Here is a 27,559-nt window from a genome sequence, read left to right as displayed (position 1 = left end):
GGAGTGTGTCTTTTTTGCTCACAGGATAACTTTTTTTTTTTTTATCTGTCTTTATGTTGTCTTCCTATAGTGTGCTGCCTTCTGTAATCTTTGCATACTGTACACATCCATGCTTTCTTGCCTGAGAAAGAATAAACCCTTTTCATACTATGGTACATTGTTCTTTTGTTCTTGTTAAGGTAAAATCCCTCATGATTCAGACCATGTTCTATGAGATTATTTTTTTGTTCTTAAGTTTTTAAGCCAATTATATCTTTTTAATGCTCCAACACACCAAAGCATACTTCATGTTTAAGAATAATACAATAAACAATGCTTTCTTGTCTCCCAACTCCTAGTGTGTCCTTCCTGTTCTGTATTTCTGTTGCATTCAGTCTTGGAAAAGGAGTCTGCATTCACTGTTTTTCCAGTTCCTCACCTGTCACTTACCAGTCCACTGTGGTCTTTTTCTGTCCTCACTACTTACTGATTGTGGCCAACTGCATTGATCGTTTACAGCTTTCATCTCACCTGTTCTCTTTGGCATTTAGCATTGCTGACAGTCCTTTTTAGAAGCAGCTCTTTGGACCTTTATAACACCACTGTCTTAAGGTTGTTTTCTTTGCTCCCTTTTTATGTCTTATGTGTGGCTTTTTCCTTTGCTGTTTCTGAGAGACTCTTGGTTTCAGCTTTATTTCACCTCTTCTTGTTCAGACTCATGATTAGGAGGTTTTCTCCATCTCTCTGCATATTTGATACATACTCAATTCTATATTTTAACTCAGATGTCAGTGAGGAACACATCTTTCTTTTTTGAGGGGGAGTCTTGTAGTGTCTCATTCTGTCATCCCAGGCTGCCCCTGAACTCATAGTGATCCTCCTAACCTCTGCCTCTCAAGTGCTGGGACTAAAGGCATGCACCACCATGCCTGGCCGGCAGAGAAGAATGGAGTCTTTTAACTTATCAACTATTTGGGTTTGAATATTCCTTAGACATCTGAAAATGAACATATTCCAAGCTGAGTTTTTACTCCTCAAGCTTGGTTTCCTTTCTGTTTGTGTTTATCATCTATCTATCATCTATTTGAGAGAGAGGTGAGTATGGGGTGTGCTAAGGCATCCTTCCACTGCAGATGAACTCCAGACTCATGGACCACTTTATGCATCGGGCTTTTATGTGGGTACTAGGGATTTCAGTCTAGGCCATCAGGTTTTGCAGGCAAGTACCTTAAACCATTGAGACATTTTTCCAGCTGCCCCCACTCCTAAATTTTCTTTTTTTTTTAATGAGAGAAAGAAAAAATTGGCAAGCCCAGGCCTCCAGCAACTGAAATCAAGTTCCAGACGCATAGGCCATCTTGTGCACATGTGTGACCTTGCACACTTGCATCCCCTTGTGCATCTGGCTTACATGGGACCTAGAGAGTTGAGTCCTTAGGTTTCACAGGCAAGCACTTTAACCACTTAGTCATCTCTCCAGCCCTAATTTTTATTTTTTTGAGGTAGGGTCTCGCTCTAGTCCAGGCTGACCTGCAATTCACTATGTAGTCTGAGGTTGGCTTTGGACTCACAATTATCCTCCTACCTCTGCCTCCTGAGTGCTAAGATTAAAGGTGTGTACCACCAAATCCAGCTCTGTATTTTTTAAAAATGGCACTATGATTGCTCATACCAGGAACATTTTGCAATCTAATTAAAATCTGTTTCTGTTTCCATTGACTATCTGCTTTAATTCATCTCTGCTTGTAAAATCATTATTTTTAGAATTCATTCAATCTAATTAATATAACTACATTAAATTTGAGCATCTGCTATTTGTCAGGTATGGAATATGTACTGTAATACAGTTGTACATCTAATTAAAAATCAGTGTTTCTATTTCTATTGACTATTCCCTTTACTGCATTTCTGCATCTAAATTATTTTTAGAATTCATTCAGTCATGAATCTAATATAATTACATTAAATTTGAGCATCTGCTATTTATCAGGTATGAGGAACAAGTATTGGAATTACAGTTGTGAGTAAAACACAATCCTTGTTTTCATGGTGTAAGTTTAAAGGGTAAGGTAGACATGAATCCAGTATACAGCTGAATGAAATGTAGCTATGCAAATATATGTAGTGTCGATAATTTTACAATAGGGAAAACCTTTGACAGTTAAACTGAGATTCAGGGAATAAATAGACATTACCTCAGGGGAGAAGGAAAGGACAGAGCTTGTCCATAAGTATCCCTTGGTAGGAGGGAGCATGCATACAGAGCTGGAAGGGTCTGGCTACAGTAGTAGAAACAACCAAGGTAAGTGTAGTGCAGGTTTAGTAGATCAGCCTAGGAGTTTCATTTTTTAAGATTTTAAAAAATTTTATTTTTGAGAGAAAGGGAGAGAATGGCCGTGCCAGGACCTTTAGCTAGCTGCTAAGAACTTCAGACACATGTGCCCCCTTGTGCACATGTGTGACATTGTGTGCTTGTGTCACTGCATCTGGCCACATGGGGCCTGGAGATTTGAACTTGAGTTCTTAGGCTTTGCAGGCAAGTGCCTTAGCCACTAAGCCATTTCTCATGCCCTCTTTTATCTTAAACCACTAGGGATACGTGTGCATGTGTGGGCACTGTAATGTAATAATACCATCTCTCTGTTTAGAAGCACTTATGGTGACCAGTTGGGCTGAGATGTGATGGTGCTAGAGATGATGAAAATTCTACAGTTTAAAATAGTATTATACTGAGGGCCGGGGAGGTGGGTCGGTGGTTAAAGGTGCTTATTTGCAAAGCCTGGTGGTCTGGGTTCCATTCCCCAGTACCCACATAAAGCCAGATGCACAATGTGACAAATGAATCTGGAGTTCGTTTGCAATGGCAGGGAGGCCCTGGCATGCCCATGCTCTCTGTCTGCCTTTCTGTCTCTCAAAAAAATAAGTAAAAATAAGAAAGAAAATAGTATATTGAGTGTGGTCGTTTGAATAGATGCCCCCCCCCCCCCCAATATGTTCAGTGTTTTATTAGTTTGGCTGGAGGAGGTGTCACTGACTGGGCAGATCTTAAAGTGGGTTTGAAATTCTAATCTAAAGGTATGCAAAGTGCCTAGTTGGAGTTCCTAAAGTGTTCTGTGTGGTGTGGCTTTTGACTTGCGGTTTCTCTCTCTCTCAGCTTGGACCTGTAAAAGCAGGGCCACTTTCTTCTGCCATTATAGAGCTTCCTCTGTATCTGTAAGCTTCAATAAATGTCCCTTCCTCCATAACTCTGCCTGGTCTGGAAGTTCATCTCAGTGACCCTGAAGCTGTCGGCCACACTGAGAAAGAAAAGGGATAGCCTCCTGATGACTACTGACTCCTGGACTGCTTGCATAGAATGGAAGAAGGGTGGTGCTACTCGTCACTGAGCTAAGGAACTCTGAATGTCTGGACAAGGACTAGCGGCATTTTATTTGGACTTTGCTGGAGCCTGGGGTGGGAGGGTGGTGCTTTCACTGGTTGCGCAGGCATATTTAGAAACTTAGATACTGAGAAGGTGTCAAGTAGGCATTTGATTACATAAGTATTTATATAGATGTGGACTTTGGTTTGAGGTTCTTTAACTTCAGATGATTATCTTTGACCTTTCCTCTACTGGTCAGCAGACTGGTTTCCTTTTGTCTAGTGTCAGCTGTCTTCAGCCTTACTTCCACATTCTAGAACTATGTTCTGAAAAAGGGAAATCTGGTAATCACTCTCAGTGTTAAAGATCTTGCAGTATTTCTCCTTATATCGTTGGACAAGTCCCAGATCCCCTGCACACTCTAACTTCAGTGACTATTTCTCATCTACTCATGGCTCTGGCTGTGTGAAACCATTTCCCCACATACTCCATGCTGCTGCAAGACTTCACAGGCTTTGCTTGGAAACTTGTCTTCTCTCATGTTTGTTAAGCAGTTGAAGAATCAGTTGTCCTCCATCTCTAGGCCAAGAACCACACCTTTATTGTGATTCTCTGTGTCTAAGTTGATCATTGTTTTTCATGACACTACTGAAGTAGTGCTTACCTGTAATAACAATGCTTAACACATGATGGTGCTTACCTGTAATAACAGTACTTACCACATGATAAGGTGTTTCTGCTTACATATTTTTTTCTCTCCCAAGCTGTATTGAGAAGTGAGGACATACTTTGTATCCATGGTAACAAAGTCTAGCATCTCTGAATAATTGCCAACTAATTCAGTGCTGGAGGATCAGGAGTTGAAGGCATTTCTTGGCTACATGAAATCCTGTCTCCAACCCCTTCCCCCCAAAAAAAAACACAAACAGAAAAAGTATAGCATATTATCCTTCCCTCCTTGTAGTTTTGCTTTCTGTTTATTGCACATAGACAGCTGTACTTCCAAAATACAAACTAGAACGCTTGAGAAATAAACAATTCATAAGTTTAAGTTGTGCATCCCCTTGGGGGCCTATCCCTTTGCCCCAACATGTCCACAGTGCTGCCTACCCACCACTTACCAGTCACTTAGAGATTATCAGATTATCGGTGTACTAGCACTCATTTTCTACTTAATACTGGCCTCAAGGAAAGCAGGTAGTAGTCCGGACAATTTCAGTAGGCCTGGATATGCCAAAGAGAAGCCAGAATATGTTTCATTGAAGCCATAAACTCTCAAGTTACTGGGGAAAGAAAAAAAAATCCAAAAGCCTGTATGCTGACGTTTCTGAGATCTAGCATAAGAGAACACTAATGAAGCTACGGATGAGGAGGAAGAAAGCTGTGCTGGACCTCAGACAGTAAAGGCATATGGCTGCAGTGTGTGTTCAGTGCTTAGTTAAGATTGAAAAAAGTATTAAGTTGTAGGGTGTGGAATTATCATGGGTTTCAAGCAACCACTGGGAGGTCTTAGAACTATTCTCAAAGGGTGAGGGGCGATAACTGTATAAAGAACTGGGAAAACTTATTTAAATTCTTCAAAATTAGATATTTTAAGTTCTTTTTTAAACATTTATTTAGGATAGAAGGGGAGAAGGAGACAGACAGACAGACAAAGAGAATGAGAATGGGTGTGCCAGGGCCTCCAGCCACTGCAAACGAACTCCAGATGCATGTGCCACCACGTGCATCTGGCTTATGTGGGACCTGGATAATCAAACCAGGGTCCTTAGGCTTTGCAGTCATATTCCTTAACCACTAAGCCAGCTCTCCAGCCAAAAAAACGTTTTTATTTATCTGAAAGAGGGAGAGAGACAGAATGGGCACGCCAGGCCCTTTAGCTGCTGGAAACCAACTCCAGTCGCATGTGCATCTGGCTTACACAGATCGTGGGGACTCGAACCTGGGTCCTTTGGCTTTGTAGGCAAGTGCCTTAAGCACTAAGCCATCTCTCTAGCCCTTGATACTTTTTTTGTTTGTTTTTTGGTTTTTCGAGGTAGGGTCTCACTCTATCTAGCCCAGGCTGACCTGGAATTCACCATGTAGTCTCAGGGTGGCCTTGAACTCATGGCAATCCTCCTCCCTCTGCCTCCAGAGTGCTGGGATTAAAGGCAAGTGCCACCACACCCGACTTCCTTATTTTTTTTTAAATGGTTAGCATAATGTTGTTAACTCAGTTAGAATACCAGATACCTTTTTCCCTCCAAAATAAAATTTTGCAGTATTTTAAGGTATATAACATGATGTTACAGGGTGCATATAGATAGTAGATAGTTGCATGACTGAAGCAAACAACTTGTTCCATCATATAATTTTTCTGGGACATCTCACTTAGCAGAAACACCAAATGCAGCACAGTTTAATGTGTGTGCATGTACAATGGGCTCCTTGTACGTGTGTGCTGCTTCATGTCCTTTGATTTTTCTATCTCCTGTATCTTTTTAAAAGTATTTTTATTTATTTGAGAGAGACAGAGAGAGGGAGGTAAAGATTAAACAAGTGTTCCAGGGCCTCCAGCTGCTGCTGACAAACTCCAGATGCACGTGCCATCTTGTGCTTCTGGTTTACATAGGTCCTAGGGAGTCAAACCTGGGTCCTTTGGCTTTCCCGGCAAGTGCCTTAACTATTCCTAACCCATCTTTCTAGCCCTCTCCCTTAGTTTTTCAAAGTTTTTTTTTTTTTTTTTTTTTAAGTCTTTTCACAACCATACAGAAATGGTCTTTGGAAAGCCAGGTGTGGTGGTGGGTCTGGAGTTCGTTTGTAGTAGCTGGAGGTCCTGGCATGCCCATTCTATCTGCCTCTCCTCCCTTTCTCTTACTATTAATTGAATAAAAAATGATTTTTAAAAAAAAAAAGCAAGCTGTTTTGGAAGGAAGTGTTCTTTGCAAATACTTTTTTTTTTTTTTTAAAGGTAGGGTCTCACTCTGGCTCAGGCTGACCTGGAATTCACTATGTAGTCTCAGGGTGGCCTCGAACTCTCCTACCTCTGCCTCCCGAGTGCTGGGATTAAAGGCGTGCGCCACCATGCCTGGCACAAATACTTCTTTGCTTGGGCTTATTATTACTGGAATATGACTCATTACTAAAGCATCAATAAACATTGTATAAACCTGTGTGCCTTGATTTACTAATTCAAACATCATAATTATTTATTGAATTTTTTTGGTACTAGGATTGAAAATCAGGTCTTGTGAATGCCAGGCAGGTGTTCTACCACTGAGATATATCCCCAAGTCCTTGCCTAAGTATTTCTACAACAAATTTTAAATAATTTTTAAAAATTTATTTGAGAGCTACAGACAGAGAAAGAGGCAGAGAGAGAGAGCGCGCGTGTGAGACAGACAGACAGACAGACAAACAATGGGCATGCCAGGGCCTCCAGCCACTGCAAATGAACTCCAGATATGTGCACCCCTTGTGCATCTGGCTAACGTGGGTCCTGAGCCTCCAACTGGGGTCCTTAGGCTTCACAGGCAAGTGCTTAACCGCTAAGCCATCTCTCTAGCCCTGAATTTTAGATAACCTTTCCTGATGCTTGAGTTTGTATTTCTAACAACAAAAGAACAATTTTTGCATAATATTATAATTTTAAACCAACAGCAAATCTTTAATAACATCCAGGCTTCAGTATTGAGATTTCCCCAATTGTATTTTAGTTGTCTTTTACAACCTGTGCATTGCATCTAGTTGCCTTGTATTGAAGTTTTAAGCTTTTATATCAACTGCTTTCTTTCCTTGATTTGTTGAAAAGATTGTGCTGGTCAGTTGTCTAGTAGAATATCCTATATTGTAGATATGTCTTACACAGCTTTCCCATAAACTTAAAAAAAGTTTATTTATTTATTTGTATGCTTGCATTTATGTGTATATGGGCACACCAGGACTTCTTGCAAATGAACACTAGATGCTTGTGCCACTTTCTGCATCTGTCTTATGTAAGTGGCTTGGGAATTGAACCATAGTCGGCAGGCTTTGCAAGCAAACACCTTTAACCACGGACCCATCTTCTCAACCCCTCTACATTTTGAGTACAATTTAAAGGCTTGATTAGACTTGGATTTTAATATTTGTGGTAAAACTGTTGAATAGGTTTTATTGTGTCACATCTGGTATAGTCTTGGATGTGCTGCTTTTAATGATAAGTTAATGAGTGGTGACAGCCTTATCGACACCATTGAAAAGTTATAGAAATATGAGCCATTGATGTCATATATAGAGAAAAAGGCTGCATAAAAATACTACTAATATTTAGTTCTACTGTAGATTAACATCTTTTGTTTTCATGTTTTTATTTTTCTATGCTAACCTAAAGTTTCTACAGTGAATAGTCCTCATAATGAGAAAAATTAAAATAATTTCTTTATTAAACTTGATACTCTTGAGAGGTTTCTGCATGTATATATATCTGTATTTCCCACATGTAGGGACAGTATTTAATAGAAATATATATTTCCTCTGTATGTGAGCATAAGCAGTTTTAGTTTTGTGATTACAAAAGGTATGTAAGGCTGGAAAGATGGCTTAGCACTTAAGGCACTTGCCTGCGAAGCCTAAGAACTCATGTTCAAGTCTCCAGGTCTCACATAGCTAGACTCACAGTGATGCAAGTGTGCAATGGTGCACATGTGCACAAGGAGGGGGGATGTACGCATCTGGAGTTTGTTCACAGCAAACTAAGGGACCTGGTGGGCCCATTCTCTCTGCCTCTTTTTCTCTCTCAATAAAAGATATATAAAGATAAATAGAAAATAAATATGACGTATATAACCATCTTTGAAAGTAACTAATAAAAATTCAATTTTGGGGTTTTTCAAGGTAGGGTGTCACTGCAGCCCAGACTGACCTGGAATTCACTATGTAGTCAGGGTGGCCTGGGACTCACGGTGATCCTTCTACCTCGCCTCCCAAGTGTGGGATTAAAGGTGTGCACAGCCATGCCCAGCCAAAATGGAATTTTGTCAAACCCTTAAAAGAAAAAAGCAAAGAGGTTGTGAAGGAAGGGCTCTCACCTAGTAACATGAACTAAATGATTGCCAGAACTATAACCTAGCACAAAGCTTTCTGCAGGAGTAGCTGTTCAGTAGCTGGCTGTCTATCCAAACTTGGATTGATGCCACTGTTTTTATTTATTGATCTTCATTGCCAAGGGTTATTGTTTCAAAATAATTGATGCAAGCATCCTCTTCTTCCCCCCCCCCCCCAGGTAGGGTTTTGCTCTAGCCCAGGCTGACCTTGATTGCTCACAGCAATCCTCCTACCACTGCCTCCTGAGTGCTGGGATTAAAGTCATGTGCCACCATGCCTACCTCACAATATGTTTTTTCTTTAAAGCCATTACCAACAGAAACTAGCGCCTCTTTCCCCTCAAGAGTTTTTGAAAGTCATAAAGAGCATTATTGTTTTAGATTACAGTATTTTATTTAAGTGAACGTGATAGATGAATGTTAACACTTCTCAGAACAACACTGTACAATATGAAACTGGCACAAAAGACATGACATGGTTCCTGCCTCTTGGCAACTTCTAACTATAACCTCAGGCCTGTAGAGTGGGCAGACTTACTTGTCATTGTCGCCCCACCCCCCAAATACACACCCATTCCTGTTTCATATAACCAAGTACTTGGAAAACTTTTTCATGATCTATTCTGAAGCACAATATTGATTATATAATACATAGGAAAAAGGAAGCACTTTAAGGCTTTTGAAAACATTAGAGGTTTAAGTAAAGCAGAGACATTTTTTGCAGTAACCAGTGAAATTGTATAAAGGGATTTTTTTTAGACCTTTAAATCTTATTGAATAGAAGTAGAACTCATTTGTCTTTCCAGAAAATAATATTGTTGATGTTTACAACAGTTTTTGTACTTATCTGTATCTGTTGTACGAGGCACTGTTGTAACTATGGAGAGAGCAGTGAATAAAACAGACTCACTCTCCATTTGGCTTTAATTTAGTCTGATACTTCAGTGCAGTGTGGAAAAGGTAAACTAAGGTAACTTTATTTAACAAGTTTGTACTGAAATGAGAGTTTCCTTGGATGCAAAATGTTCAGGAAGATTTTCTTAGCGTTTGTTATTTATTTTAGGAAATGTTTACATTTCTATGGGAAATACAATATCCATTAATATTTTCCCATATATTGCTAATTTGGCAGTGCTTTTGTGCTGTAATGCCCCAGAAGTCTATCTGGCATATTTATGATTAGAAAATAATTAGCCAGCACATGGTAAATTCACAAAGAGTTAATGCTGTAGAGTCAGTCTTGTTTTGACTTAACCACTTGATTGCTTTGTAGTTGTATGAACTTAAACTATGAGTTAGCTTTGCTGAATCTGTGTTGAATCACTTATAAATGGGGAATAATGAATAATGAAAATACCTTCTTCATGGGCTTGTTACAAGGGTGAGATGATGTTACTCATGCTGTTATTGATAACATGAGTTCTCAGTAAATGCCAGTTCTTGTATTACTGTTACATTGCTAGTATTAGTGTGGAAATTCTTAGTAATTATTCTATGTTCTGTGCTGTATGCGCTTAATCTGTATGCTTGTAAACTAAGTATAGCACATGGTAAGCATTAAAACCCTTGTGCAAGGGCTGGAGAGGTGGCTTAGTGGGTAAGGCACTTGCCTGTGAAGCCTAAGGACTCATATTTGACTCTCCAAGTCCCACGTAAGCCAGACACACAAGGTGACACAAGTGTGCAAGGTCACACATGCACACAAGATGGCACATGCATCTGGAGTTCAATTATATTGACTGGAGGGCCCTGGTGTGCCAATTCTCTTTCTCCATCTCTAGCTTTCTCATCAAAAATGGGGGAGCAGGGCTGGAGAGATGGCTTAGCAGTTAAGCGCTTGCCTGTGAAGCCTAAGGACCCCGGTTCGAGGCTCGGTTCCCCAGGTCCCACGTTAGCCAGATGCACAAGGGGGCGCACGCGTCTGGAGTTCGTTTGCAGTGGCTAGAAGCCCTGGCGCGCCCATTCTCTCTCTCTCCCTCTATCTGTCTTTCTCTCTGTGTCTGTCGCTCTCAAGTAAATAAATAAAATAAAAAAATTAAAAAAAAAATGGGGGAGCAATCTGTTGGGCTTGCCTCAAAAAATTTTTTTAAAAAACCCTTGTGCAAGCAGGAAATTGTTTAGTCAGTGATACAACTTCACTTAATTTGCCAAAACTGGTAGAAAGACTCTGATGGTAGGTAGTACTTGCATTGCTGCAACTGCATTATTTATGTATGAATGGCAAAGCCAGCCTTCCTCATTAGGATTTTTACCTTTTGCATTCTCATAAAAGTAAATAAGATATAGGTACCAATAGGGTAAAAGTAAAAATGCAGTGGTTGGGCATTTTTGTTATTTTGAGGTAGGGTCTTACTCTAGGCCAGGCTGGCCTCAAACTGGCAACTCTCCAGCCCAAGATTATCCTTTATTGAACTTTGTGCATTTAATTATCCAGAGGTCAGTAATGTCTGTGATGCACTTAGAAACATCTTGTCAAGAAATATAAAAGGAAGGGCCGGGCGTGGTGGCGCACGCCTTTAATCCCAGCACTCGGGAGGCAGAGGTAGGAGGATCTCTGAGAGTTCGAGGCCATCCTGAGACTACATAGTGAATTCCAGGTCAGCCTGAGCCAGAGTTAGACCCTATCTCAAAAAAAAAAAAAAAAAAAAAAGAAATATAAAAGGAAGGGCTGGAGAGATGCCTTAGTGGTTAAGACACCTGCCTGCAAAGCCAAAGGACCCAGCTTTGATTCCCCAGGACCCATGTAAGCCAGTTGCACAAGGTGACACATGTGTCTGGGGTTTGCAGTGGCTGGAGGCCTTGGTGTGCCCATTCTCTCTCTCTCTGCCTCTTTCTCTCTTAAATAAACAAAAAGTTATTAAAAAACAAATATAAAAGGACCCGAAAATTTTAGCCTGCAACAATCTTAGGAAGATTTGAAACATTGAATTGGAATCATAGGATAACTTTATTATTCATGGTATGGCAAGTGATGTGTGTGTGTGTGTGTGGGGGGGGTTATGTTGGTTTTCCTTAGCCACTTTGGGGGCCATGGAAGTGACAGAAAGGTTCAGTTGGTTGATATCCATAGAGTTGGTTTGCATCACAGCTAAGAAGCTTTGAGCTTGGAGAACCTGAATCTTGCATAGCACACTGCACAGAAACTTAGCTGACCTTTGTTCCAAAGGATCTTATCTTTATTATATTGAAGCAGTAAATATGCCTCTGAAGACACTAGAAGACTATTCTGTTTTCCTTGAAAGGATAATTGGGATCAAAGTCTTTAGTTCCTGTGCTTGGAATGCATGCAAAAGTTCTAGAGGTTGGGCTGGAGAAATGGCTGAGTAGTTAAGGCACTTGAACGACTTGGGTTTGATTCCTCAGTACCCATGTAAAGGCAGATGCAGGAAGTAACATCTGCATATGAAGTTTGTTTGCAGTGCCTGGATGCTCTGGCGCACTTATTCTCTCTGTCTGCCTCTCTCTTCTTTCTCTGATTGCAAATAAATAAATATTTTTAAAATGCTAGTGCTGGGCAGTCGTGATGGCACACACCTTTAATCCCAGCACTCGGGAGGCAGAGGTAGGAAGAGGACTGTTATGAGTTTGAGGCCTGCTTGAGACTACAGAGTGAATTGCACGTCCGCCTGGGCTAGAGTGAGAACCTACTCCAAAAAAACAACCAACCACCCCCCCTTCCCCCCAAAAAAGCATGCTAGAGATGCATGGAGCAGGAGCATTGCCGTTGCATCCCAGACCAGCCCAAGAGTAGCTGGTCTAAGTGGTTGTTAGCGGAGTTCATGAATTACTGTTTATATGCTCTTTTCTTTCCTTTTCCCTTTTTCTTTCCCTTTTCCCTTCCCTTCCCCTTCCCCTTTCCCTTCCCTTCCCTTTCCTTCCCTTCCCTTCCCTTCCCTTCCCCTTCTTTCCTTTTCCCTTTCCTTTTTTGTTTTTTTTTTTTTTTGAGGTAGGGTCTCACCGTAACTCAGGCTGACCTTGAATTCATTATGTAGTCTCAGGCAAGCCTCAAACTCATAGAGATCCTCCTCTTGTCTCCTGAGTTCTGGAATTAAAGGCGTTCACCACCAAGCCTGGTTTATGTGCCTTTTCTTATCAGTGTTTTAGATGTTTCAGAGACCTTTTCTATTTCCGAAATATTCCATATCGTTTATCCTAAGTCAGAATTTCATTTTCAGTTGGGCTTGGTGGTATACGCCTTTAATGCCAGCACTCCCGAGACAGAGGTAGGAGAATCACCATGAGTTTGAGACCACCCTGAGACTTCATAGTGAATTCCAGGTCAGCCTGGGACAGAGTGAGATCCTACCTCAAAAAAAAAATCCAAAAATCATTTTCTTTATAGTAATGTAGTTTAATTCAAGTTTAAAGAGATCTCCCCCTACTGTGAGGTATAAGCCCCTTGATGGATAGATGCATGGTAGACAGAGAGTTGGATGTCTCAACATAAATAAAGCAAACTGTTGATGAATTCTGAGTGATGGGTTTGTGTTGTGTGAATATTCACTGCATAATTCAGTATTTTTAGGAAAATTCTTTGAATAAAATATTAAGGGGGGAAGTTAACTACATTCTGCATGGGCCTTTGGGAGACATTCAAGATCCATACTATAGCAGAAGGAATATTCACATATATATGTATGTATGTATGTATGTATGTTTTTTTTTCGTGGTGGGGTCTCGCTGTAGCCCAGGCTGATCTGGAATTTTCTGTGTAGTCTCAGGGTTGCCTCGAATTCATAGTGATCCTCCAAACTCTGCCTTCTCAGTGCTGGGATTAAAGGCGTGTGCCACTGTGCCCAGTGCAGAAGGAATATTTAAAAATGCAGTAGGACTGGAACATACATCTATGGGATTACCATGGCATTGCAGAATGTCTACCATCCCATATTGTCCACTTTTTTCCCTGTTGCACCACAGTCATAATGCCAAGCAAAAATACTTTGTCATTTTAGGACTATGTTGAACTTTCAGTAAGTTAAACAACTTCTCTCTTCTGAAATCTATAAAGAGAAATTTCATCAGGCTTTCACTGTTTCTTGGGGAGGGTGATAGTGCTCCTTTCTGTAACCCAGTTTTAACCTCCTACAAAATTTAGTGTCAAATTTTTGTGGCTATGTGTCCATATATAGTGTTTTTTTTCTTTTTTTTTTTTTGAGGTAGAGTATACCTTTCATTAGATTCTTAAAGGGTTTTGTGACTTAAAAATGTGGTTTCTGGGCTGGAGAGATGGCTTAGCGGTTAAGCGCTTGCCTGTGAAGCCTAAGGACCCCGGGTTCGAGGCTCAGTTCCCCAGGTCCCACGTTAGCCAGATGCACAAGGGGGCGCACGCGTCTGGAGTTCGTTTGCAGAGGCTGGAAGCCCTGGCGCGCCCATTCTCTCTCTCTCCCTCTATCTGTCTTTCTCTCTGTCTGTCACTCTCAAATAAATAAAAAATGAACAAAAAATATTTTTAAAAAATGTGGTTTCTTTCCATGGCTTTTTTTGTTGTTGGTTTTTCGAGAGCCTACCTTGAAAAGCCCAAAAAATTAAAACAACTAATTTTGAACAAAACTACATTTTCATAAAACAATTGTTAATTTAATATTCAACTTTTCAGTTCATGTCATTTTAAATAATTTTTTTGTTTATTTTTATTATTTGGGAGTGACACAGAGAAAGCGGCAGATAGGTAGAGACTGGGGGCCAGGGCCGCCAGCCACTGCAAATGAACTCCATACGCATGTGCCCCTAGTGCATCTGGCTAACATGGGTCCTGGGGACTCGAGCCTTGAATCAGGGTCCTTGGGTTTCACAGGCAGTTGCTTAACCGCTAAGCCATCTCTCCAGCTCAGTTCGTGTGATTTTTAAAACCTCTTAATTTAGGGTTGGAGAGATGGCTTAGCAGTTAAGGCATTTGCTGGCACAGCCAAAAGACCCAGGTTCAATTCTCCAGTACCAACATAAAGCCAGATGCACAAAGTGGCACATGCATCTGGAGTTTGTTTGCAGTGGTTCAGAGGCCTTGGCACGCCCATTCTCTCTGTCTTATCTGTCTCTCCCTCTCTCAAATAAATGGAAATAATTTTAAAAATACATTCTCCTTTGAGTTCTGGCATTTGACTAGCTCCATCCCCAGTGTGTCTACTGGGTTGTTGTAGTTGGCCTTCCACTTCTCGGAGTCCTTGTATTCCTTGTACTTTGGATCTTGGCCACATACATGGACCATATCATTTTGGGGTCATCTTCAATGTTATCCAGTTAATTTGAGGTAATTCTTTTTGTATGCATACTGAAATAAAAGTGGACAAATGAAAAAAAATGCAGTCTTCTAATTTAAAAGAAATACACTAAGGTGCATTTTTTTTCGAGGTAGGTCTCACTCTAGCGGGCTTACCTGGAATTCACTCTGGTATTGTCAGGGTGGCCTCGAACTCAAGGTGATCCTTCTACCTCTGCTCCCAGAGTGCTGGGATTAAAGGTGTAAACCACCATGCCTGGCCCTGTGTGTGTGTGTGTGTGTGTGTGTGTGTGTGTGTGTGTGTGTGTTTTGGTTACTTGAGATAGAGTCTCACTCTGGTCCAGGCTGGCCTGGAATTAACTATGTAATCTTAGGGTGCCCTCAAACTCATGGCAATCCTCCTGCCTCTGCCTCCTGAGTGTTGGGATTAACGACATGCGCCGCCATGCCAAGCTCCCCTATGTGCGTTTTTTTCTGAGGTAGGGTCTCATGAGCAAACAAGAGTAGAATAGTCTACAAAATGAATGAATTGCTTATAATTAAGCAGTTCAAAATTTTACTTTTTTTTAATTTTTTTTTATTCATTTATTTATTTATTTATTTGAGAGCAACAGACACAGAGAGAAAGACAGATGGAGGGAGGGAGAGAGAATGGGTGCACCAGGGCTTCCAGCCACTGCAAACAAACTCCAGACGCGTGTACCCCCTTGTGCATCTGGCTAACATGGGACCTGGGGAACCGAGCCTTGACCTGGGGTCCTTAGGCTTCACGGGCAAGTGCTTAACCGCTAAGCCATTTCTCTAGCCCAAAATTTTACTTCTTTCATTAATTTTTTTTAGTGGCAAACCCAACAGATTGGCCTTTAAAAAGAAAATGTGTGTGAGAGTGAATTGGCGTGCCAAGGCCTCCAGCCACTGCAGTTGAATTCCAGAAGCATGTGTACCCATGTGCACTTGTGACACTGTGTCTAGCTTACGTGGGGTCTGGAGGGTTCAACATGAGTCCTTAGGCTTTGCAGGCAAGTGCATTAGCTGCTAAGCCTTCTTTCCAGTCCCCAAATTTTACTTCTGAAGGTATGAGCTATTGGCATCTTTAATGGATCTACTTTTGTGAAGCTTCTTATTCTGTTGTTAGCCCTAGGCACATAGTTTTTCTTCTATTTTCCTACAGTCTTAGTAGTGATTTTTTTTCTCTAGCCTTCCTTGAAATCAAAATAAGAGTTTAATTGGCATGGTTGGTTAGAGAATTTTGTCAACCTAAATTTCACAATATGAATATTTCAAATTTTTAAAGACCATGATTATTGGGCTGGAGAGATGGCTTAGTGGCTTGTCTGCAAAGCCAGAGGACCCAGGTTCAGTTCCCCAGGACCTACATAAGCTAGATACACAAGTTGGTACATGATTTGGAATTTGTTTGCAGTTGCTGAAGGCCCTGGTGTACCCAATCTCTCTCCCCCTCTATCTGCCTCAAATAAATAAATAAATAAATAAATAAATAAATAAAAATATTTTTAAGAGCCAAGATTGTTCTTGCTTCAGATTTAAACATACATATGCTTTAAGATGCTTATTTTAAGCTTCTTGCCTCTCTGCCTTTTAAAAAAAAGTTTTATTTATTTGAAAGCGACAGGGGGTGGGGAGAGAGAATGGATGCACCAGGGCCTCCAGCCACTTCAAGTGAACTCCAGATGCGTGCGCCACATTGTGCATCTGGCTTATGTGGGACCTGGGGAATTGAGCCTCGAACTGGGGTCCTTAGGCTTCACAGGCAAGCGCTTAACCACTAAGCCATCTCTCTAGCCCACCTCTTTGCCTTTTTTTATTCTGGGAATTGAATACCTATTGAGCTAACTCCCCATCCTTAGTCCTTTGAACAAATAAAAACAAAAACATAAGATTAATTCTTAACATTTTTTTAAACTGGGTGTGGTGGTGTACACCTTTAATCCCAGCACTCCGGAGGCAGAGGTAGGAGGGCCACCTTGATTCGAGGCCACCCTGAGACTTCATAGTGAGTTCCAGGTCAGCCTGGGCTAGTGTGAAACCCTGCCTCTAATCCCCCACCCCCAGAATTTTTTAAACAATATTTTATTTTCACTTATTTATTTGAGTGAGAGAGGAGGAGGCAGATAGAAGGAGAGGGAGGGAGGGAAAGAATGGGCATGCCAGGGCCTCCACTTGTTGCAGACAAACTCTAGATGCATGTACTACTGTGTTATGTGGGTTCTGGGGAGTTGAGCCTTGGGGCTTTGAAGGCAATTGCCATAACCACTAAGCCGTCTCTCCAGACCTAAAACAGTTTTTTTTTTTTTTTTTTCTTAGAGAGAGTGAGAGAGGGAAAAAGAGAATTGGCATGTCAGGGCTTCAACCACTGCAGTCGGACTCTAGATGCTTGTGCCACCTTGTGGCCATTTGTGACCTTGCCTCGCTTTTGTGGGCCTGGCTTATGTGGGATATGGAGAGTCGAATATGGGTTTTCTTAGGCTTCTCAGGTAAGCACCTTAACTTCTAAGCAATCTGCTCCAGCCCTAAAACAGTTTTGAAATTGTTTTTATAGCTGGGCTCGGTGGTGCATGCCTTTAATCACAGCACCTGGGAGGCAGAGGTAGGAGGATCACCATGAGTTCGAGGCCACCATGAGACTACATAGTGAATTCTTGGTCAGCCTGGGTTAGAGTGAGACCCTACCTTGAAACCCCCTTCTTCCCCCCCAAAAGCTTTTGGAATAGTTAATTACCTAGATTACTATATTCCATTGTCACATGTTTTTAAATTTAATCTTCTGTCTCCAAATTAACAAGAAAATTTTTGTTACATAAACTAGCATAATCCCTTTTTAAGCTTTTTCTTCAGCCAAGAACAAAGAGCTCTTATCATTGCAACTCCTTTAAAATTGAGGGCATACCAGTGTAATTTAGATAGGGCTAGGTTGGCTTTTTGAGTTGAGCATGAGTATCTGTTTTCTCATGTTGGAGGCAGGGTCTCTTATTAATTGTTGTTTTTCATCACTGAGGCTAGACTGAGATCTTCTCTTGTCCCTGCCATTTCCCAATAGGGCTCACTGGGAATAAAGATGCCTCTTTACTATTGGCATCTGGGGAACTAAACTCAGGTAACCCATGTCATAGACTTTATCTCCCTAGCCTAGAGTTCTTGAAATTTTGTTGCGTACAGAACCAAAGTTTAAGACCTTTATTTAATCTTTGTCACTAGGGCTGGAGAGATGGCTTAGTGGTTATGCATTTACTTGCCTGTGAAGCCTATGGACCCAGGTTTGGTTCTGCTGGTCCCGTGTAAGCCAGATGCACATGGTGGCCTATGTGTCTAGAGTTCATTTGCAGTGACTAGAGGCCCTGGCACACCCATTGTCTCCCTCTCTGTCTCAAATAAGAATAAAAAAAATTTTAAAAATTTAAAAAAACCTTTGTCTGTAGATAGAGGAGATGATACAATACACAGACTTTTTAACAAATATGTGAACAAATGAATGGACGAATGGGCATGGAGGGACAGGTTAGTGTTTTCAGATGTAGAAACTTACAGTTGGCCTTGTGAATGTTGAAAACCGCTGGGAAATTCTAGAATTCTCAGTAATAAAATACTTCTATAGATACTTATAATAGCATCCTGTAAGAATACTGTTACAGTTAACAGATTGAAAACTTTCAGGACTTAAAACACAATTCAAGTTTTCTGTTGAAATTTGTGAGTTATAGTAAAGAATGAAGAAGAAAATATGCCTCATTTGTAATTTCTACTTGGAGAAAAGCCCTGGACCATTTGGTAAATATAATATGCTTATAGCTATCAATACGTAAGATTGAGATTATATTAATTCAGTTTTGAATTCTGCTTTTTTTTGTAAATTTAGTGAATTTTTTCTTTTGAATTTTTAATCTTGTAGGCCCCTTCACAGATGTAGTTACTACAAATCTTAAATTGCGAAATCCATCGGATAGAAAAGTGTGTTTCAAAGTGAAGACTACAGCACCTCGCCGGTACTGTGTGAGACCCAACAGTGGAATTATTGACCCCGGATCAACTGTGACTGTTTCAGGTAGCAAATCATGTTCTGGAGTCATGCTCTTTTGGATTTTGACATTTTATGATTTTTAAAATAAAATATTTTATCTGGAGGGAGGGAACTAGTTTTTTATTCTGGCTTTGACTTTTAAAAATGTTCTTTGGAGCCAGGCATCGTGGTGCACAGCTTTAATCCTAGCACTTGGGATGCAGAGGTAGGAGGATTGCCGAGTTCAAGGCCAGCCTGAGACTATATCCAGGTTAGCCTGGGCTACAGGAAGACCCTACCTCAAAACACAAACAAAAAAAGGTTCTTTGGTTATCTTGCTATTTGCAAAGTGTTATCAAAACTTTCTCACCCTTATATCAGTGTGCATGTATATGATTAATTTGTAATTATTTAGGTATTACATCAATTTAAAACCTTGTGTCTGTCCTTCTGTTTGCTACAGTTAGCCATCATATTTTCTGTCTTTACTATTTTATCTCTGAAAATGACACCATTTTTGTGATTAGATCATAATGCATGCACTTATCCAGTTCCTTTGCTTAAAAATGCCTAATGCTTTTTGGTTTACCATATCAAATCAGGTGAGTATGCCTTCCATTGTAAATGCCAACAGTGTTTTCCTTGTAAATTTTATTTCTATTATTCCTTTGTTTTATTTGTAGTGGAAAGTGAACTTGATTACTTCCATGTGTGGTTCATTCCCTCCTGCTGTGGAGTCAGTGGTAGTGCCATTGATAATGCCTTCATCAACTTCCTGTTTGCAGCACCTTTTTTCTTCGAGTTAGGGTCTCACTCTAGCCCAGGCTGACCTGGAATTCACTATGGAGTCTCAGGGTGGCCTTGAACTCATGGCGATCCTTCTACCTCTGCCTCTGAGTGCTGGGATTAAAGGCATGTGGTACCACGCCCAACGATGACAATTCCTTTTTTTTATTGAAATTTTTACATATGTATATAATTTATTTTGATCAAAGTTCCCTCCCATTGCCTTTTTGTGTCCTTCCCTTGTCCACCAAAATCCTCTTCCTTTCCAGCTAATCCCTCTTCTGTTTTGGTCTCCCCCCTCCCCCTTACCTTTCCCTGTCATTCATGATGAAATGTTGATGGGCCCAGTATTATGCAGGTCTTGTCCAGGTGACAACACTATGGAATAGCAGTTTCATGTCCAGAAGGCAGCATTCTAAAGCACTCCTCCCTATCCTTTGGCTCTTTACATTCTTTGTTCCACAAGACAGTTTGTGTACCAGCATCTACCACAGCTGAGAAGTAGGCAGCAAGTATGAGAATGTGTGTGGCTCCATCTAGTTTACTTGTAGAATAATCTTTGACACCTCGTGCATCCCCCCCTTTTAAATGCAGTAGTTCTTCTATTTTAGTTTTAGTAACATAGGGAGCAAGAACACATGGATTCATCATGTATTATCTTTTAAAGAAAAACTTTATCTTATTTTTTTGAAGTAGGGTCTCACCCTATTCCAGGCTGACCTAGAACTTACTTTATAGCTGGCCAAAAACTCATGGCACTCCTAGTTTTGACCATGCCCTGCTTGCATTCATCATGCTTCACATCATGTGCATTAGTATGGGGATGCGGCTGAGAAATATGTGCGTTAAATTCCTGATGAATCCTGATACGTATTCCTAAAATACCAAGAATTCAATTATTTTTTAAATTTTTGGTTTTCAAACCTACAGAAAGTAGCAAATTATTTTATAAAGAACGAGAGCTTAAAGAAGGCCCATTGAAAATAGTAAAAAGTAGAATTTACAAAAAGGCAGGCATAGACAGCAAGTCTTCACTTAGATCCTAAAACTTAAGAGCTTGGCTTGATAAAGTGTTTCTAGTGAGTTAAGTGTGCTAAGGTGGCCTGAGGAAAAATGCTTTCCTGTTCACTTGCTTAGTTCAATTTATTAGTTCCTGATACTGATCAATGAGAATAAGATAAAGGGATATCTGCATTTGGACAGTGTTTTCTCCATTTTTAAGCCTCTAGCCACGTTGGAATGTAATGTGGGATTATTATAATCTGTATGGTTACTTGTGCTTTGATGTAGTTGTGTCCCTAGGAATCCATATAACTGTTCAAGATGGCTTTTTCTTTAAGCTTTCCAGATAATTGAAGTCTTACTATTATGAGTTATACTTTCTAAAGCCTGATCTCTTACATAAACTGCTATATTGACTACCTGATATATTAAAAAGAAAGTTAATTACTGGTTACTGTAGTAGTCACTGGTTCTTCCCCTCTACTTAGAATTTAGTATGGTGTCTTTGCACTCACTTAAAAAACAACTACTTCTTTGAGCAACCTTCTCCAGTTAGTCTCTGGACTATATATTTTTTCTCTGTTACTTTAGTCCTTTGCTTTGTAGGTATTTGGTATAGTTGTTTAGTTATATGTAACTTATATGTAGTTTTGAATTTTTCTTTTACTAAATGATTGGCAATCTCTTTATTTTTTTTGTTTCTTTTGGAATATTGTCTTTCTGTAGTCTAGGTTACCTCAGATTCATCAGGATTTCTTGAGTGCTGGGATTATAGGTGTATGCTGCCAAGGTCTATACTCTTTTTTTTTTTTTTTTTTTTTTTTTGTTTTTCAAGGTAGAGTCTCACTTTAGCCAAGGCTGACCTGAAATTCACTATGTATTCTCAGGGTGGCCTTGAACTCACAGTGATCCTCCTTTCTTTACCTCCCAAGTACTGGCATTAAAGGTGTGTACCACCATGCTTGGCTGCGCTTGTAATTAGAATAATGAGTTTTAAAAATTACCATTGTATTTTAAGTCTTTTTTTTTTTGTTTTTTTTTTTTTCGAGGTAGGGTCTTGCTCTAGCTCAGGCTGACCTGGAATTCACTATGTAGTCTCAGGGTGGCCTCAAACTCATGGCGATCCTCCTACTTCTGTCTGTGGAGTGCTGGGATTAAAGGCGTGCTTCACCATGCCCGGCTTAAGTCATTTGTTTTAGCCACAGATTTTTGGTTCCTAGTGATAACAGTTCAGTGATTGTTGGTTGAAGGCTGTTAGTGGAGTTGTATTCTTTAGATTCTGAGGTATTGCTTGTGTATTTTCTGCTGTTTTGCACCTCCCTTTTTAAAAATATTTTTTATTAGAGAATGAGGCTGAGGGAGAAAAAAAGAGAGAATGAGCACGGCAGGGCCTCCAGCCATTGCAAATGAATTCCACATGTATGCACTACTTTGTGTATCTGGTTTATGTGGGTCCTGGGGAACCGAACTGAGGTCCTTTGGCTTTACAGGCAAGTGCCTTAACCACTAAGCCATCTCTCCAGCCTGCATCCTCCCTTTTTTATGCATCCCTTTTAAACCACAATAGGAATTAAAGGACTTTTCAGACATGCCTTGTAAGATTTCTTCTACACAATTGGTAGTTCTTTTTTAAAAATATGTTTTTATTTATTTATAAGCAGAAATACAGGCAGATTGAGAGAGAAAGTATGTGTGTGTGTGGGTGGGGTGGGGGGAGAGAGAGAATGAGAATAGGCATGCCAAGGTCTCCAACCATTGCAAACTCCAGTTACATGCATCACTTTGTGCATCCAGCTTACATGGCTATTGAGGTATTGAATCCAGGTTGTTAGGCTTTGCAGGCAAGTGCCTTAACTTCTGAATCACCTCTCCAGCCCACAAGTGACAGTTCTTGTATTTTCCTAATGGCATATGTCTTTTTGAAGTGTTGTCATAGATTTTAGAAATACTGTAAATATTAGGGAAACGTGTAGAATATCATACATTATTTATCATTGATTATTCTCTATAGTTTCTTTGTTGAACTGATGTTATTTATATACATTTGATACAATGATTAAACACATGGAGCCTTAAAGAAATAATCCTTATAGCTGGTCATGGTGGTGAACGCCTTTAATCCCAGCACTTGGGAGGCAGAGGTAGGAGGATTACCATGAGTCTTAAGTCCACTCTGAGACTACATAGTGAATTCCAGGTCAGCCTGAACTAGAGTGAGACCCTATCTCAAAAAAACAAAACAGAAGAAGAAGAAGAAGAAGAAGAAATACTCCTTATAAAAAACTCAGAATTACAAAGACAGAAAAAAAGTTGAATGCTATTGGGACCTTAGAATGAGTTTTAGAAAGCAAGAGGATATAGGGTTTCTTTTGTTTTCTTATAATTAGATTTAAGCATATAGGTAAACTTTATGAGTAATTGCTTATGAAAACTTCATTTAGAAACATTACTTATCTTAAAACAATGATGGTGAATTTTTAAAATTTTGTGTTTCTTCAGTAAACTCAGGTGCCTAACTTTAAAGTATCACTGAATACTAAAATGAATGCTAAAGTCACATTGTAAATAGTTTCAGTAAGAATTTCCTAGGTTTAATCTGGGTTTGCAGATATTACAGTAGTAGGCATAAAGTTTTTTAGGTTTTCACAAAGTTTAAAGGAGGCAGTCATACATTCATATTTAGTTTCAATTTAGCCAATTTTTAATTTGTTGGGTTTTGGAAGATGGAAAATTCGAAATATAGATTATTTAAAAATAATTGCAATATATGAAGTTGATTGTGTTTCCTTAGTGTTTGGTTTCTTAGACCCCTCTTGATTTTCTTAAATTTGCATATTACTGAGGTAATGAAAGTGATGAGCAAATGTAGAGCCAATATAATGTGTCTTTTCTTCTTATTTAGTAATGCTACAGCCCTTTGACTATGATCCAAATGAAAAGAGTAAACACAAGTTCATGGTACAGACAATTTTTGCTCCACCAAACATTTCAGATATGGAAGCTGTGGTAAGTGTAGAAGTTGAACAGAATTTATTTGGGGTGGGGGATGTAGTGTATACTGTGGGCGTTGTTTAGCTCTCAAACAGAATTTTTAAAGTTTTGGAAAATCTGTTCATGACAAATCTAATGTAACGAATGAAAGAATTTTGAAATATCATTTTTAAAATATTTATTTAATTTTTATTAACATTTTCCATGGTTATAAAAAAAATCCCATGGTAATACTTCTTAGAAACCACTTAGAAATGCTACTGCCATGAATGCAGTCATGTATATTGAGGGTAATTTCATGCCTTTTAAATGTATGGTGATAGGCGTAGAATTTTCCTAAGCTTTGTGACATTAGCAGAGGATGTCAGGGTGATTAATATATATTTCATAGCCAAGCCACACATTCAACTACATTCATTCTTCAGTTTTACCTCTAGGTATAAAACCTGTTTGCTACAATCTCTCCTACCTCTGATGTGTTACTTTACTTTGTTTATTTTTTTAAGTGGAAAGAGGCAAAACCTGATGAATTAATGGATTCTAAATTGAGATGTGTATTTGAAATGCCGAATGAAAATGATAAGCTGGTAAGTAAGACAGTGGAAACCAACTGGTAGCTGTGGAACTCTTAGGTACTTTGATTTGTTTGGTTTCTGTTTTTGGACTTTGGGGAATAGATGATATGGCTTAATCCATTTTAATGAAAGTCAGGGTTTTAAAATTTTTTGCATTTTACATCTCATTTGTCTAAGAAGAAAAATACTTCTTAGGTCCAAGTTGCGCAGTGGGAAGAATTTAAATAATTCTTCTAAATTTTTGGCCACATACTGCTTCATTGTGTTTTAGATTGAGTGTATATAAATATAACTAAACGAAATCAGCTTTTTGTTCACTATGTGCCAATATTCTGGGCACATAATGTCTGTCTTATTGCTGAAGTGATGAGCCGTTGATACGCAGTGTCTAGATGAGTAGTTGTCTTCTGGGAGCAGTTGGTTTATTCCTTTGGGGCATTACTAGAAGATAATTTTTGTTGTCCTAATGAAGATGTGGGGAAGGACACTACAGACATGTTGGGTAGATTTCTAGTATACCACTCAACTTCATAGAATTCACAGATAGTCCCTAAAATAATAATTCCTAGCCCCAAATCTCAATGGAATTTTTGATTGAGAAAATATGATTTAGGTCTGTTAATTCATGTAATGTTATTTTATACTATCTTGTCATTGGGTTAGTCAGCAACAGTTTATAAGGTCAGGATAATTGTCTTGAGTTTCCTAGTTTCAAGTTTTAAAGAAATGAGTGGATTTACAAGATTCTCTCCAGTGATTTATAACCTACTCCTTCTGCACTTGTGTTGCTGCAACTCATGCATTTAAATAGTTCTCTTTTTTTTTTTTTTTTTTTTTTTTACTACATTATCAATCCTTATTGGCTGGATAAGGAGGTTGTCAAGCTGGTTTTTGAGTCCTTTGACCCAAGAAACTATTAGTAACTTTGGTCTAATATGGCAAGATTTTTCTAGACCCGGACTCAGAGTCATCTAAGAAGCTTTACCTGTTGGTTTGTGTCTATAGTCTTAGCATTTGGGAAGCTGAAACAGGATTGAATGATGTCCTGTATTTAAAAACAAAACAAGGGCTAGAGAGATGGCTTAGCAATTAAGCCATTTGCCTACAAAGCCTAAGGACCCAGTTCCATTCCCCGGTAGCCAGGTAAACTAGATGCACAAGGGGGTGCATGCTTCTGGAGCTCGTGTGCAGTGGCTGGAGGCCCTGGTGTGTCCATTCTCTATCTGCCTGTCTCTCTAACATAAATAAACAAGCATAATTAAAACAAAAATAAAAGCAAAAAAACCCTCTGGGTCCTTTGAATGGGAGATGCTATTTCAAGACCACAGTCTTGGGTACTGGGATGACAGTGATTTTTAAACTTTTTCACTTGTTTTTAAGACTGTGTCTTGCTGTGTAGTCCAGATGGGCTTTGAACTTGGAGAGTCTTCTATGGACCTGTTTGAAGTAGTGTTTCTAAATCAATAATGTAGTTTGTGACACTTGCGATTCCTTAGTGCTGCCACCACAGTTTTTATTTACTTTTGAGATTTATTTTTATTTATTTATTTGAGACAGAGAGAGAGAGAGAGAGAATGAGAATGGGTGCACCAGGGCCTACAGCCACTTCAAACCAACTCCAGATGCATGCACCACCATGTGCATCTGGCTTACATGGGACCTGGATAATCAAACCTGGGTCCTTAGGTTCTGCAGGCATGCACCTTAACCGCTAAGCCATTTCTCCAGGACTTTTTGTTGTTTTTTGAAATAGGGTTTCACTCAGTAGTCCAGGCAATTCTCAAACTTGTATCAGTTTTCCTGTCTCAGCCTTTCAAGTGTTGAGATGATAGGAATGACCTGGTGCTATTAATGACCTGTGTTAGGAATTCGTATTTCAAGGTGTACATGTAAAAATGAGACTAAGGGTTTACTATACCACTGTGTCAAAGTTTTATAGTTCAGGTAGTATAGATATGCAAGCTAGAGGTGGTTTTAATTGGTAAATTTATATGTTAGGAAGAAAGCAATATATATGAAGAGATCTGTCGTCAAATGAGTTTCGACAAGTACTGCAATGCCATGTGTTCCAAAAGGAGTCACACCGCTTTTGCATGTTAAAGAAGGTCCAGTAAAGAAACAAGTTTCGTGCATTGCAACATCATTAATTTCTGGAATATCTAGCATTTTGAACAGTACTTTTAGAAATAATGGTTTCTTTTAAACTCACTTTTGTGGTACTACTAGCCTATAGATTCTGTAAGAAGAGCTACCTCCTGAGATATGTACTTAGATTTTGTGCAATCCAGAAGGGGTACAGTTCATTTGGCGTTATGTGTCTTTCTGTCAGATACTCCATTTAATGTTATATCTCTTCTATGGGGAGAGTTTAAATCATCAAATCTGAAATGATAATAGCATACAATATGAAAAATTGGTTTTAGAAACTTGTTTATAAGGGTGATTTTTTAACTATATAGAAATACATATAGAACATTGTTTACATACTCTGTATGGAAATTAGACCTTGATAATTTTCAGTTCAGTATCATCTATAGGTAAAATTGATGAAACTCCTGAAAGTCATAGCATTTATAACATCATTGGTTTCTTTTTAGCATTTTTTGAGTAAAATTAAGTGATTGTCCCTTCTGTAGGTTTAGTATGAATTTAGTGTTTGGAAAATTTGAGCATTTGGGTAGTCTGATGTCTAGATGACTTTCAGTTTACTTCATTATTTGGTAAAATGTTCTTATCTTGACATAGACCAGCTAATTAAAGATCACACTTGAAAACATTTTTTCAGCAAGTGTTACAAAAAAATATGCTGGTCTTGGTTTTTAAAAAATCTCTTTGAAGTGTTGACTGCTTTTTATAAAATAGGCCTCTAAATTGCTTTGTCTAGTTACTGTTGATGTCCACACATTTGAAAAATATATTTATGTATTTATGCTTGTGATGTAGTAAATTAACTTTATTTATTTAATGGGCTGGAAATTGAACCCTGGTCCTCCAGAATGTTTAGGAAGGCATCCTACTGAGCTACAACTCAAGCCAGTTATTTATATATCAGTAGATTAACTTAAACTTTGATTTAGTTTTTATTTAAGTTACTAGTGACAACTTAGGTTTAGTATATGCTGTGTATGGCATATATGCATGTTGTCCTGTCACCTTTATTTTTGAAGCAGTGAAGTTTATTCAGTTAGTAGACCCTTACACATTTATTTTATTATTATTTGCTTTTATATATGTATGTACATTTTGAATTATGTTAATATCCATCAATTCACATAGTTGCCAGTTTTTATGTCACATATATGTGTCTATCATTAGATTTTGATGTTTATAGTTAATTACTATCACAGTTCTTGATACTTTCTTCTCATGTATTGTAGAGTTAGCAGGCAGGTCTAGGTGAATTTCATTTACTTATTCTTGGTTTATTATTCCTTACTGCGTGTTCTACCCCACCACCTTCCCACACCCTCAAGAAATATGCAGGCATTTAAGTTTGCAGTATATGTACACCACACTTGTTTGGGGATAGTGTTCTTTTTACATGTCATTAGTTTTGGGGTATATACATGT

At 39.1% G+C, this 27,559-nt stretch overlaps 1 protein-coding gene across 2 annotated transcripts in view; it reads left to right on the top strand.

Moving 5' to 3' along the window:
• The window catches only part of Vapa (VAMP associated protein A), a 49,688-nt gene that overhangs the window by 5,384 nt on the left and 16,745 nt on the right, over positions 1-27,559 (top strand). For both annotated transcript variants that reach the window (XM_045144405.1, XM_004656838.3), the window contains exons 2-4: positions 18,528-18,680; positions 23,326-23,429; positions 23,921-24,001. In XM_045144405.1, coding sequence (XP_045000340.1) covers positions 18,528-18,680; positions 23,326-23,429; positions 23,921-24,001 — 338 coding nt within the window. The remainder of the gene's footprint in view (positions 1-18,527; positions 18,681-23,325; positions 23,430-23,920; positions 24,002-27,559) is intronic.

This window comes from Jaculus jaculus, chromosome 2 (genome assembly GCF_020740685.1).
Source record: "Jaculus jaculus isolate mJacJac1 chromosome 2, mJacJac1.mat.Y.cur, whole genome shotgun sequence".
Lineage (NCBI taxonomy): Eukaryota > Metazoa > Chordata > Mammalia > Rodentia > Dipodidae > Jaculus > Jaculus jaculus.
This window is presented reverse-complemented; position numbering and strand designations above follow the sequence as displayed.